This window comes from Pelophylax lessonae (assembly GCF_965119305.1).
Source record: "Pelophylax lessonae genome assembly, chromosome: 8".
NCBI classification, from domain to species: Eukaryota; Metazoa; Chordata; class Amphibia; order Anura; family Ranidae; genus Pelophylax; species Pelophylax lessonae.
In genome coordinates, this window is record NC_138775.1 from 62,282,853 (window position 1) to 62,297,876 (window position 15,024).

At 42.3% G+C, this 15,024-nt stretch overlaps 1 protein-coding gene across 1 annotated transcript in view; it reads left to right on the forward strand.

Annotated features, from left to right (window-relative positions):
• ASB14 (ankyrin repeat and SOCS box containing 14) overlaps positions 1–13,473 on the forward strand; it is a 28,074-nt gene extending 14,601 nt beyond the window's left edge. The window contains exons 6-9 of the mRNA XM_082266457.1: positions 4,111–4,282; positions 5,306–5,849; positions 10,528–10,681; positions 13,169–13,473. Coding sequence (XP_082122583.1) covers positions 4,111–4,282; positions 5,306–5,849; positions 10,528–10,681; positions 13,169–13,347 — 1,049 coding nt within the window. The 3' untranslated portion in view covers positions 13,348–13,473. The remainder of the gene's footprint in view (positions 1–4,110; positions 4,283–5,305; positions 5,850–10,527; positions 10,682–13,168) is intronic.
• The last annotated feature ends 1,551 nt before the right edge of the window (positions 13,474–15,024 follow it).

A 15,024-nucleotide genomic window follows, 5' to 3' on the forward strand; every position in this document is an offset into this window, starting at 1 on the left:
GGTCTAATGGTGCGACCCACATAAAGCAACTGGCATGGGCATATCAGACAGTATACCACATATTCGGTTGAGCAGTTGTAAAAGCCTTCCAAAACATAAGTTTTATCTTTATGTGTAAAATCTTTTTGGCCATGTCGTACAAAGTTGCACATTTTACACAACTTTTTCCGGCACGCATACATTCCTTTGAGGGGAATCATCCATAACAGGTTATTAGTGGTCTTAATATTCTTTAATTTACTTGGCGCAATCTTGTTTTTGAGGGTTGGGGCCCTCCTATACGTCACCTTTGGTTTGTCCAAGACAGCAGAGTTTAGATGAGGATCTTGTTTCAAAATGTCCCAATGTTTTAGCAGAATCTTTTACATTTTTTTGTATTGACAATGAAACCTGGTGACGAATCGCACCGGGTGATTATCAGTAGTAACCCTAGAGCTGGGGGGGTTTACTGGGAAGATAGGCCTCATAGGCTTGACTTACCAAATCAAAACAAAAATGGAAAAGATTCTGCTAAAACATTGGGACATTTTGAAACAAGATCCTTATCTAAACTCTGTTGTCTTGGACAAACCAAAGGTTCCACTACGGGGCGCCGGACTCATTGCTGGCTATGGGGGGGGGGTGGGGTTTTGCATCCCACGTGGGCCCAGGCAGAGGCACCGATTGGCGGACGTTCTGGGTGTCACCCACTGTCACCGCCCGGTCACCTTCCCGCCGCCACAGAACGAAGAGGAGTCTCGAGGAGAGAAGCCGCTTACCTTCCCGCCGGTTCCCGCTGCCACAGAACGAAGAGGAGAGGAGAAGCAGCTCACCTTCCCGCCGCAGAACAAAGAGGAGTCTCAAGGAGAGGAGAAGCCGCTCACCTTCCCGCCGGTTCCCGCCGCCGTCAGCACGAAGAGGACTCGAGGAGAGGACTCGAGGAGCAGCCGCCGTGGATGTCTCGCAGGCAGCGTGAGTGTGGAGTGACTATCACGGTCGAGTCAGCGAGCCAGCCCAGGAGAGCAGGTAAGTGATTGAAGCTGCTGCAGCGATGCCATGACCTGTGACATGACCTGTGACATGCCTGTGACATGTCCTGTACCATGACCTGTGACATGCCTGTGACATGCCTGTACCATGACCTGTGACATGCCTGTGACATGACCTGTGACATGCCTGTTCCATAACCTGTGACATGACCTGTGACATGCCTGTACCATGACCTGTGCCATAACCTGTGACATGACCTGTGACATGCCTGTACCATGACCTGTGACATGACCTGTGACATGACCTGTGACATGCCTGTGACATGACCTGTGACATGCCTGTACCATGACCTGTGACATGCCTGTGACATGACCTGTGACATGCCTGTGACATGCCTGTACCATGACCTGTGACATGCCTGTGACATGACATGACCTGTGCCATGCCCTTACCATGACCTGTAACATGCCTTTACCATGACCTGTGACATGCCTGTACCATGACCTGTGACATGAACTGTGACATGCCTGTACCATGACCTGTGACATGACCTGTGCCATGACCTGTGACATGCCTGTGACATGACCTGTGACATGCCTGTGACATGACCTGTGACATGCCTGTACTATGACCTGTGACATGATCTGTGACATGCCTGTACCATGACCTGTGACATGACCTGTGGCATGCCTGTACCATGACCTGTGACATGACCTGTGACATGCCTGTACCATGACCTGTGACATGACCTGTGACATGCCTGTACCATGACCTGTGACATGACCTGTGACATGCCTGTGCCATGACCTGTGCCATGCCCTTACCATGACCTGCGCCATGACCTGTGACATACCTGTGCCATGACCTGTGACATGCCTGTACCATGACCTGTACCATGACCTTTGACATGCCTGTACCATGACCTGTGACATGCCTGTGTCATGCCCTTACCATGACCTGTGACATGCCTGTACCATGACCTGTGCCATGCCTGTACCATGACCTGTGCCATGCCTGTGTCATGACCTGTGCCATGACCTGTGACATGCCCTTACCATGACCTGTGACATGCCTATACCATCACCTGTGACATGCCTGTACCATCACCTGTGCCATGCCCTTACCATGACCTGTGACATGCCTGTACCATGACCTGTGCCATACCTGTACCATGACCTGTGCTATGCCTATACCATCATCTGTGCCATGCCTGTACCATCCCCTTTGCCAAGACCTGTGCCATGCCTATACCATCTCCTTTACCATGACCTGTGACATGCCTGTACCATCATTTGTGCCATGCCTATACCATCACCTGTGCCATGCTTATACATCACCTGTGCCATGCCTATACCATCATCTGTGCCATGCCTATACCATCTCCTTTACCATCACCTGTGCCATGCCTATACCATGACCTGTGCCATGCCTATACCATCACCTGTGCCATGCCTGTACCATGACCTCAAAGTCACGCAATTTTTACCGCGTTTTTTGCCGCGAAGCAATACCGATTACATTTTTCTTTTTGCGCCCCCCCCCCGAAAAAAATTTGAACACCAGCCACCACTGTTCAGAAGTCATCTAATTAATAAATAGGGTGTGTGTAATTTAATCTCAGTATAAATACAGCTGTTCTGTGAAGTTTTTTTAGAGAACCTTAGTGAATAAACAGCATTATGAAGGCCAAGGAACACACCAGACAGGTCAGGGATAAAGTTGTGGAGGAGTTTAAAGCAGAGTTAGGTTTTAAAAAAAATATCCCAAGGTTTGAACATCTCATGGATCACTGTTCAATCAATCATGGAAAATGGAGAGTGTGGCACAACTACAAACCCACCAAGACATGACCGTCCACCTAAACTGTCAGGCCAGGCAAGGAGAACATTAATCAGAGAAGCAGCCAAGAGGCCCATGGTAACTCTGGAGGAGCTGCAGAGATCCACAGCTCAGGTGGGAGATCTGGACTTTATGGAAGAGTGGCAAGAAAAAACACATTGTTGAAAGAAAGCCATAAGAAGTCCCGTTTTCAGTTTGCGAGAAGCCATATGGGGGACACAGCAAATATGTTGAAGAAGGCGCTTTGGTCAGATGAGACCAAAATTGAACCTTTTGGCCTTAAAGCAAAACGCTATGTGTGGCAGGAAATTAACACTGCACATCACTCTGAACACACCATTCCTACTGTAAAACGTGGTGGTAGTGGCAGCATCATGTTGTGGGGATGCTTTTCTTCAGCAGGGGCAGGGAAGCTGATCTGAGTTGATGGGAAGATGAAAGGTGCAAAATACAGGGCAATCTTAGAAGAAAACCTTTTAGTCTGCAAAATACTTGAGGGGATTGGAGGTTCACTTTCCAGCACGACAACGACCCTAAACATACATCCAGAGCTACAATGGAATGGTTTAGATCAAAGCATATTCATGTGATAGAGTGGCCCAGTCAAAGTCCAGACCTAAATCCAATTCAGAATCTGTGGCAAGACTTGAAAATTGCTGTTCATAGACGCTCTCTATCCAATCTGACAGAGCTTGAGCTATTTTGCAAAGAAGAATGGGGAAAAGTTCACTCTGCAGATGTGCAAAGCTGGTAGAGACATCCCCAAAAGACTTGCAGCTGTAATTGCAGCGAAAGGTGGTTCTACAAAGTATTGACTCAGGGGGGCTGAATACAAATGCACGCCACACTTTTCACATCTTTATTTGTAAAAAATGTTGAAAACCATTTATCATTTTCCTTCCACTTCACAATTATGTGCCACTTTGTGTTAATCTATCACACAAAATCCCAATAAAATACAGTTACGTTTTTGGTTGTAACATAACAAAGTGTGGGACATTTCAAGGGGTATGAATACTTTTTCAAGGCACTGTATAAAATTCTAATATAATATAACCGTATATTAATTATAGGAGCTGATTGTATTCCCACTGGTGTTGGAAAAAAAAATTTGTTTTATATCTGTACAAGTAAAGTGGCCTTTTTCCCTCTACCACCTATAGGCATAAGCCTACTGTGCCTAATGGTAAATCCAACTGCAAATGTAGAGTTTATATAAAACATACACACACATTTTTAATCTCAAGTGACTGCCATTTTTACATATTATGCAATAAAACCAGTGTTTTTTACCCCTATTAGGAGCCAGTGTCATGGCCCAAGCATCTGATTCTGCATCGATCCTTTTTGAAGCTGCTGCTGCCGGTAATCCAGATGCTGTGTCACTTCTCCTGGAATACGGCGCCGACGCCAATGTACCCAAGCACTCCGGACACTTACCTATACACAGGGCAGCCTACAGAGGACATCTCTTGTGAGTACCAGGACAGAGGTTGACCAAAGGCCCTTAACCTGATCGCCAGTACCATCAGATCCTAACAGTCTATGTTAGTATCTCAGGTAGTATTTTAAAGGAAGTGGCTTAGGCTGTTATTTGGCACCATTACTCCGACAGACAAGACTGCTAGGGGCTTACCCAAACTATTCTTTACAATTTTACATCATTTCCTGCAATTTTTTGGAGCCTGGTGCAGATTTCCGTTGACTTCAATAGGATGTCCTTCTTGGAAATTCCAAAATTTGGAGGTTCACACATTTTTTAAAAGTTCATAGAATTACAAATGATTAAATTGAGAAGTTTAGTTATCTTCTTACTACCAATCAGATGTCATCATGTAACTTAAGTGACTAAAATAAACAGCAAGAAAAAAAATGTAGTGTCCCCCTACCAACCGAATAAAATGAATTGAATTGAAATCAGACCAGTACAGTTCTGATTGGTAGCCATGGGTACTTCACCTTATACTTTCCTTCTCAAACCATTTAATTGAATGAGCCCAATTATAATGGAAACTTTGTACTGTAGTATTAAATAAACCAGACTCTACTGAAATGAGATCTCGGTCCATTGTAAAACCATTTTTGCTACTGCAGCATAAATTAAAATAAGGTCCCTGAGGACATAGAGACATTTGAAATCTCAAGGCTCAATTACACTTTTGTTGTGCTAAGGGGGTGGCTGACAGGCATTAAGTAGGTGATACTACTGTCTCTGAATGCCTGTTTTTTTATGACAGCTGTATGGGATATTCAATGGGAATACTGCACCACAACTGTGGGCCAAGCCCTTTGGTTAATGGTTGTATCATTATGCTTCTATCCCTTACAGTTTGTTTGAAATAAAAAGTTGAAATCTGCTCCATCTATTTGAATAACCCTGTATAAATTTGCTATTGAGTTTGGTTTGTTGCAATGTTTTGTAAAGGAGAAACTACAAAAAAAAGTCAGTTTGGTCACACAACCGAATGATGATCTCTGTTCTGTCCTTCACTCACAGAGCTCTGCGGTTGCTTATCCCAGTTACAGACACGACTACAATAAAAAGAAGTGGCATAAGCCCTGTTCATTCAGCAGCGGCAGGTGGACACCCCGAGTGCCTGGAGCTTCTCCTCAGATCTGGATTTGATGTAAATTTCATGCTGGCCCAGAGAGTCCGCAAGGGCTATGACGATGAGAGAAAGTCTGCGTTGTACTTTGCTGTTTCAAACAGTGATATTTCCTCAGCTATGCTTCTCCTCAATGCTGGAGCGCTTCCAAACCAAGACCCTGTTAATTGCCTCCAAGTGGCATTACGAATGGGGAACTATGAGCTGGTTAACTTGCTGCTCCGCCATGGAGCTAATGTGAACTATGTGTGCAGAGTCAACCCCCTCCACTTTCCTTCAGCCCTACAGTACGCTCTTAAGGATGAGGTCATGCTGAGGATGTTGCTGAACTATGGATATGATGTACTCAAATGTTTTGATTGCCCTTATGGGAATAAAGTGCACTATATATATGGATATGAAGGATGGACTCCTGCCGTCATCAAGGACACACTGGTATAGTCAAATAAGGCAGAAATTGTGCATTTTATTTTGTGTCCTGGTTATGAAACTGATTGACCAAATTAAGTCAAATTAACTTTCTCATGGGTAGGATAGATGTAAAGGAGTATTAAAACTCAGTAGAAGGGAATGTAGGCTTGGGGTCTAGAGAAAATATCACTGTTAGATTCTGATGACTGCTGGGCACTATGTACCCTGTGATAGGCGAAGATGTTCAGGGATTCAACTGCCAGTTGGAGAAGGGCATCTTATTTGGAAAAATCTTACCATGATAATTGGGTGCAGTGGTCAGAACTTCTCATCTGTTCATTGCAAAAAGCCCCAGCCACTCCAAAAACAGCAAGTATGTGCAGATACCAGAAAACAATAAAAAAATGACCAAAGTTTTCCAGGAAAGAAAAAAATAATTTAGGCCTCATGCACACAGGACATAAAAAATGCCACTTTTACAGATTCGAGTTTATCTTTTTGGTTTTTTTTTCAGCCTGCAAATGCACGTCTATGTTAGCCTATGCAGCCATGCACATATTGGCATTTATACGTGTATTAGAAGAGGAGTGTTTAGAGGCTGAAAAAAGAACATCACTTGTGTGTTCAGGAGAGAATTGGTTAAGCAGAAAAATGCTGAACATATCTAAACACGTACAAATGTGATTTTCTTTTTAATGCATTTAGCACTTCAGTGTTTTTTCATTCCAATGGCCAGAATAAAATAATATTCTGGCCAATGGAATGAATGACCGACCTAATGCTTGATGTGTCCAAATGTGTCTAAATGCACATAAATGCATTTTAAAAACAGGGCTTTAGCTGAGATTTTTAAGCTTTTTTCCGTCCTGGAGCAAAGGCGTTCAGTGTGCATGATGCCTAAATGAATAGACATCTTGTAGTGGTTTAGAACTTCTTCATTCAAAGTTGTAATTTTACTATATTGGCACCCTAAGCAGCACCCCTGTTCTACCACCATACCTTTGACAAGGACACTGTTTTTTGGGTCCTAACCTGACTTAGAATACTATGACAATGAGTATATATATATATATATATATACTGAACAAAATTATAAACGTAACACTTGGTTTTGCCCCCACTTTTCATGAGCTGAACTCAAAGATCTAAGAAAATCTGGATTCATCCGTGAAGAGAACACCTCTTCAAAGTGCCAGATGCCATTGAATTTGAGCATTTGCCCACTCAAGTCAGTTACGATGACGAACTGCAGTCAGGTCGAAACCCCAAGCAGCATGCAGATGAGCTTCCCTGAGACGGTTTCTAACAGTTTGTGCAGAAATTCTTTTTTTATGCAAACCGATTGTTGCAGCAGCTGTCCGGGTAGCTGGTCTCAGATGATCTTGGAGGTTAAGATGCTGGATGTGGAGGCCCTGGGCTGGTGTGGTTACACATAGTCTGCGGTTGTGAGGCCGGTTGGATGTATTGCCAAATTCTCTGAAACGTCTTTGGAGATGGCTTATGGTAGAGAAATAAACATTCAATTCATGGGCAACAGCTCTGGTGGACATTCCTGCAGTCAGCATGCCAATTGCGCGCTCCCTCAAAGCTTGCACATTTTTAGAGTGGCCTTTTATTGTTGCCAGCCTAAGGCACACCTGTGCAATAATCATGCTGTCTAATCAGCATCTGGATATGCCACACCTGTGAGGTAGATGGATTATCTCGGTAAAGGAGAAGTGTTCACTAGCACAGATTTAGACAGGTTTGTAAACAATAGTTGAGAGAAATAGGCCCTTTGTGTACATAGAAATAGTCTTAGATCTTTGAGTTAATCTCATGGAAAATTGGGGCAAAAACAAGAGTGCTGCATTTATAATTTTGTTCAGTATATTTATCAGGGAAGTATCAGCTATAGTGCAAGTGAAGGTTCAATGTATGGGTGCATCGCCTTGCTGACCTTGACTTGTTTCTGAACTCTGCTCTGCCTTCTGCTCATCTGCCTGCTCCAAGTGTTGCCGACCTCTGCCTGTACCCTGACCATTCTCTGCCTATCACCGATGCCTGTACCTGACCACCTTTTGCTGACATGCCTCATCTGACCACGCATCCGGTTATCTCTCTGTCCTGCATGTTACCTGCTGGTTCTTCTGTGTGCAGCCAGCCTCCTGCACCTGCAACCCACCAGCTGTTTACCAAGCAACTGCCGCCTGTCGTCCGCCCAGTCCAGGGCCTGCTGCTTCTGCTGCCATCTGCTGTTCTAGCCATCTGACCCACCTCTGGTGACGTACCTACTACCACCACTATGGTCGGCAGAAAATCTCACAGGCACTTGTTCCTCGTCGTACTCTCGTGGCCACTGTCGCAACATCAGTGATCCTTTCTTCCGGGGCTGTAATAGAGGCCTCCCTCTACAGGTCAGGCTCTGCTACAAGGTGTGTGACAAAAAAAAAAAAAAAATATATATATATATATATATATATATATATATATATATATATACACACACACACACAGAGGGTAAAATAAGTATTGAACACGTCACCATTTTTCTAGGTAAATATATTCCTAAATGTACATTTTCACCACATGGCGGTAACAACCCATGCGATCCAATCATACAAAGAAACCAAACAAATAAGTTCAGAAATTAAGTTATATGTAATAAAGTGGAATGACACAGGGAAAAAATATTGACCACATGAAAAAAGAAGGCGTAAAAAGCCATGGAAAGCCAAGACACCAGCTTAAAAGGTATCAGTAATTAGAAAGCAATCCTGCCCCTTGTCAGTGCAAATTAATATCAGCTGGTTCAGTCTTAACTGGTGGCCTATAAAAAGGTGTCTCATTATCAAGGTGTCACACAAAAAACATCTTATGATGGGTAAAAGCAAAAAGCTCTCTCAAGACCTTTGAAACCTTATTGTTGCAAAACATACTGATGGCATTGGTTACAGAAGGATTTCTAAACTTCTGAATGTGCCAGTGAGCACTGTTGGGGGCCATAATTCAGAAGTGGAAAAACATTTTTTCATCATAAACCGGTGACCATCAGGTGCTCCTCGCAAGATTTCTGACAGAGGAGTGAAAAGAACTATCAGAAGAGTTGTCCAGGAGCCAAGAACCGCTTGTGGAGAGATTCAGAAAGGCTTGGAATTAGAAACCAAAGAAAACAATATGTAATGCATTCAACCTCCATGACCTGTATGCACGTTTACCACGCAAGACTCCACTGATGAAGAAAAAGCATGTTGAAGCTTATTTGAAGTTTGCTGCACAACATTTAGATAAGCCTGTGAAATACTAAGAAAATATGGTCTGGTCAGATGAGACCAAAATTGAACTCTTCGGATGCCATAATACATACCATGTTTTGAGGTCAAATGGCACTGCACATCCCTTTACAAACTCCATACCAACAGTGATGTTTGGAGGTGGAAACATCATGGTTTGGGGCCTGTTTTCAGCAAATGGTTGAAGGAAGGATGAATGGAAAAATGTACCAGGGAATTCTTGATAAAAATCCGCAGCCATTTTCCAGGATGGTGAAGATGAAACGAGGATGGACATTTCAGCAAGACAATGATCCCAAACACAAAGCCAAGGAAACTCAACTTGTTTCAAAGAAAGAATGTAAAGCTGTTAGAATCGCCCAGCCAATCACCTGATTTGAATCCAATAGAAAATCTATGGAAAGAACTAAAGATAATAGAAGAGGCCCACAGAACCTTCAAGATATAAAGACTGTTGCTGTGGAAGAACGGGCCAAAGTCACCCCTTAGCAATGCATTTGAGTCGCTTTTTTCATACAGGAGGTGTCTTTAAACTGTCATTACCAAACAAAGGATACAAATTCTTAAATACATTTTAGTTCGTGTGTACAATACCTTTTCCCTGTGTCATTTCATTTTACTACACATACCTTTCTGAACGAATTTGTTTTGATTTCTTTGTATGTATGATTTGCATGGGTTGTTACCGACATGTGATAAAAATATCATGTCAATTGCACCTTTAGAAATATATTTACCTAGAAAAAGGCTGACGTGTTCAATACTTATTTTACCCTCAGTATATATATATATATATATATATATATATATATACACACGTGCCATATTTACATGCAGGCTATATCCCACATGTAACTGTAAGTTAATATGTCATGGCAGAAATACGTGGCTGCCATTGCTGACCTCCTAAAAGTTACCCCTGATGGCTTTATTATTTTCTGAATAAATTACCTCGGACACATAGACAGAGCAAGAAAGTCAGTATTCTTATTTTCATACTTATTCCAGGCCAGTCCAGTGACTCAGTGATACAAGCTGATGTGTCAGGCAACTAACTTCTTTTAGCGGTCCAAACTACAACAGCTGTTGCATGATGTCAGATACGCACAACTGACTTTTCAATTTTCCTCTTTTCATAGTTTTGCCTGAAATTTTTCTTTAGGCTTCCTTATTTTTTGCAATTGAACATCTTTGATCTCCCGAAGTTTCTTTCTACCATGAAATTATCTTTTTTGTTTTGTAAAAACAAATGTTCACAAATACTCTTTAGGAGCTTGCCTTATTTGTATCATTACCAATAAAGTTATGAGTGGACATACAATTACTTAGGTATAATTCTTTCATGTCTGTGACTCTTGGTGGTAGAGTTCCAGATAGCTTATAGAAGGGGATGTAATCGGTTACTCACGCCTGTCATTTCCTTTGTCTAGTTCTGCGAGGTCATAACCCTTACTTGGCTTCGGCACCTCTCTGGTAATGTGGTCCGAGTCATGTTAGACTATGTTGACCATGTGGAGTTTTGTTGCAAACTGAAAGATACTCTTATGAAGCAGAAGCTCTGGACTGAAATCCATGACATAACCAGTGAGTACAATTTTAAATATATTGTTAAAAGTTACAAGTAAAAGGGAGACCCACGGTTATTTAATTCTTAATATTTCTCATGAGTGGTTTTAAATCTTCTACTCATCCTCAGCTGTTTGATGTCTTCCATCCAGTATATGTTTCATGTACACTGCTCACAAAAAAATTAAAGGAACACTTTTTAATCAGAGTATAGCATAAAGTCAATTAAACTCATGGGATATTGATCTGGTCAGTTAAGTAGCAGAGGGGGTTGTTAATCAGTTTCAGCTACTTTGGTGGTAATGTAATTAACAGGTGCACTAGATGGGCAACAATGAGACAACCTCTAAAACAGGAATGTTTTTAAAAGTGGAGGCCAATTACATGTTTTTCACTACTCATCTTTTCTCACTGGTTTTCACTAGTTTTGCATTTGGCTAGGGTCAGTGTCACTACTGGTAGCATGAGGAGATAGCTGGACCCTATAGAGGTTGCACAGGCAGTCCAACTGCTCCAGGATGGCACATCAATATGTGCCATTGCCATTTGCTGTGACTCCCAGCACTGTCTCAAGAGCATGGAGGAGATTCTAGGAGACAGGAAATTACTCTAAGAGAGCTGGACAGGGCCATAGAAGGTCCTTAACAAATCAGCAGGACCGGTATCTGCTCCTTTTGTGCAAGGAGGAACAGAATGAGCACTGCCAGAGCCCTACAAAATGACCTCCAGCAGGTCACTGGTGTTAATGTCTCTGACCAAACAATCAGAAACAGACTTCATGAGGATGGCTGGAGGGCCCGACATCCTCTAGTGGGCCCTGTGCTTACTGCCCGGCACCTTGGCACTTGATTGGCATTTGCCATTGAACACCAGAATTGGCAAGTCCGCCACTGGTACCGTGCTTTTCACAGATGAGAGCAGGTTCACCCGAAGCACATCACAGACATGAATGAAAGGGTCTGGAGAAGCCATGGAGAACACTATGCTGCCTATAACATCGTTCAGCATGACCGGTTTGGTGGTGGGTCAGTGATGGTCTGGGGAGGTGTATCCATGGAGGGACACACAGACCTCTACAGGCTAGACAATGGCACCCTGACTGCCATTAGGTATCGGGATGAAATCCTTGGACTCATTGTCTTAACCTACACTGGTGCAGTGGGTCCTGGGTTCCTCCTGATGCATGACAATGCTCAGTCTCACGTGAGAGAGTATGCAGCCAGTTCCTGGAGGATGAAAGAATTGATACCACTGAATGGCCCCCAGACTCGCCTGACCTAAATCCAATAGAACACCTCTGGGACATTATGTTTTGGTCCATCCAACGCCGCTAGGTTGCACCTCAGTCTGTTCGGGAGCTCAGTAATGCCCTGGTCCAGATCTAGGAAGGAAATACCCCAGGACACCATCTGTCTTCTCAATAGGAGCATGCCCTGGCATTGTCAGGCATGCATACAAGCACATGGGGGCCATGCAAGGTACCATTTTAAGTTGGTGCAATGAAATTTCAGCAAAATGAAATAGCCTGCTGCATCTTTTTTTTTTTGGGGTGTCTTTGAATTCAGTCCTCTGTAGATTGATAATTTTCATTTCCAGCAAACAATGTGGCATTCTTTAGTTCCTAACACATTACCCACTCCATATCAGTATAGATATCCACCATTACATTTTTCCCCATTGAGAACTGATGTGTTTTCAAAGTGTTCCTTTATTTTTTTGATCAGTTAATTTAGTACTTGCATGCTCCAATTTTACTGTAATATGGCCTGGGCCAGAATACATTGTTCTGATATTTTTGTAGAAGATGGGGGAGGTCTGGTATACATGAATAATTTCCCTTTTCACTCTAAGCTGTATTAACCAATTGGGCTCAGCCAATTTCCTCAGCAGAGTTCAAAGTTTATGGCAACAATTTGTGGAAAGGTGTTTCTCTTCCAGCATGACTGTACCCTTTTAGAACAAAGCTAAGTTCATAAAGAATTGGTTTGATGTGTTTGGTGCGCCTTCTCAGAGCACTGACCTCAACTATACAGAACACCTATGGGATAAATTGAAAGTCAGATTGCAAACTAGGTCATCTTGTCCATCATTCGTACCCAACCTCACAATGCTCTTTTGGTTGAATGGGCACAAATGCCCACAGGGACACTTCAAAACCTTGAGGAAAGCCTTTCCAGGAGAATAGAAACGATTGCAGCCACAAAGGAAGGGGGATAACCACTTCATTTTAATGCCCATGGTTTTTTGGAATGGGAAGTCCAACAACCTTATTGGTGTGATGGTCGGATGTCCGCAACTTCTTGGCCTTAAAGTGTGTTTCCTCATGTCCACAGTATCATTGGTGGAATTGTACTTGTTGAGGAAAAATTTGCATACAGGTCGCTGACAACATAATGACAGCTTCATTGTATGACACAGAAAATTATTAGGATATGTGATTATTTTATCGCCATTATAATTAGACTATTTCAAGATTTCTCAAGCATGATGTGATGTTTTTTCCAGCAAATCCACGCTCCTTGAAACATATATGCCGCTTGAAGATTAGGAAATGTATGGGGCGCCTTCACCTGCGCTGTCCTGTTTTTATGTCATTACTTCCTCTACCAAATCCCTTGAAGGACTTCATCTTGTACAAAGAATATGACCTTTTTGAACAAGGGAACTTTGCACAGAACTGGTGAAGCACCATTCATCATGATAGAAACAAACCTGGTGGCATACTCTGACTTTGCCAGAAAGCCCTTGGAAGTGTAAAAGCAGAAAATGTCAAGATGGAAGACTACGCCTTTTGGCAGTATATCAGTTTGCACAAGGACATGTTTGTTATGTGTGACTAATGGATATTAGTTGGCATGATTAACAGCCATTTGGAGAATTCAGCCTACAGCAGTCCAAATGGGTTTTATTGTTTCTTCTTCTGCCATAGAAACAGGTTATTCTTAAATGTACTTCCATTAATATGCATTTCTTTACAGGTGCTCCCTCTTCACTGGCTAGAGACGTGATAGGTTGACTTGTAATAAGGACAGTGTCGGTGTATATAAGTTAATATAAAATGTCATTGAGGTTTTGTTTGGAACTGTGTTCCAGGTTTTGGGAATTTCTGAAAAAAAATGATGTGGCATGGGCTATCAACAGTAAGAGGGTTTAATGCATGTGCTTGGAGCCCAGGTATAGGGACTGATACTCATCCAAACCTCTTACCCATTTGCCTCTAGCTAAAGGGGTTATTCACAAGATCCCTACCGATTTCTAAAATTATGCTTACATTAAAAAGTGAAGGGCCTTCTACATGTTGGAATATTATTTAAAATGGAGGTGTGTCTTGAAACAAAATGTAAACAGATTATCTATTTCTTCATGAGAAAGTATGAGATTTGTGTTTCAAATACAGTGATTTTGGTTGGACAAGGATGGATGTTCATGTCTGTCACCAAAGAGAGAAAAACAATGCTGCTGTGTTACTATGGCAACGTTCCATACCAGGCAAAAAAGGAATGTAGAATACTGATCACTTTACTCTATTTGAAGAAGCAAAGCCGACAGCTAATATGAATACAGAGACTGAAAGTAGCACCGATCTATCGCCTTTATGGTGTAAAATACTTTATTAAAAATCTAATGGTAACCCAACACATTTCAGTGATTTAGGTTTCTATTCTCAGGGCTGATTCTTATGTGTAAACAGAGAGCAACAGGAGAAGATCACACTTGTAACAAAACAGCTGTTAGTATAGGTCCAGACTATTAGCCAACTTGCAGTGACTAGAGTTCAGTATTGCAAATGTTGTTTTTTTCACATCAGTTAGTACCGGTGGAGTTGTCAATATCCATTTCCTAAGGATGCCTCTTCTGGCTACCATAAGGCATGTAGAAATCCAAGCTTTGTATCTGCTGATCAATTGAGATAGATAACTGGTGAGGCCTAAGGGAGGGTCCATCAAGGTATCCAAAGAGTAGGGTTAGTGGATTGGCATGCATCTGTAGACCCATAACCTCGGCCACTAAAGTAGCATGTTTTTTTTTTTTTTTTATAGTAAACCATCACGATGCCTTTGTTCCTCAGCAAAGTTGGCACTTCACAGAGACTATTGCATGGATTTATATACTGCAATTAGCGTTGGGAGAAGGGATGCAGAGCTCAGAGTTTTGACAGGTTAACAAAAATCTTCAATAAAATATTCTACATGGTTAGGGAGACCTGTGCTTCTTACAATCTCTTCATATGCCCTGGCCATGGGCATTTTTCCCCTTAAAGAGTGGCAGGTTTTGATTCTAAATTTCTTGTGATTAATATGAGGGGTATTCAAGACCTCTAAATAGTCTACTGAGCACTCATCTACCAGGATCCTATATCC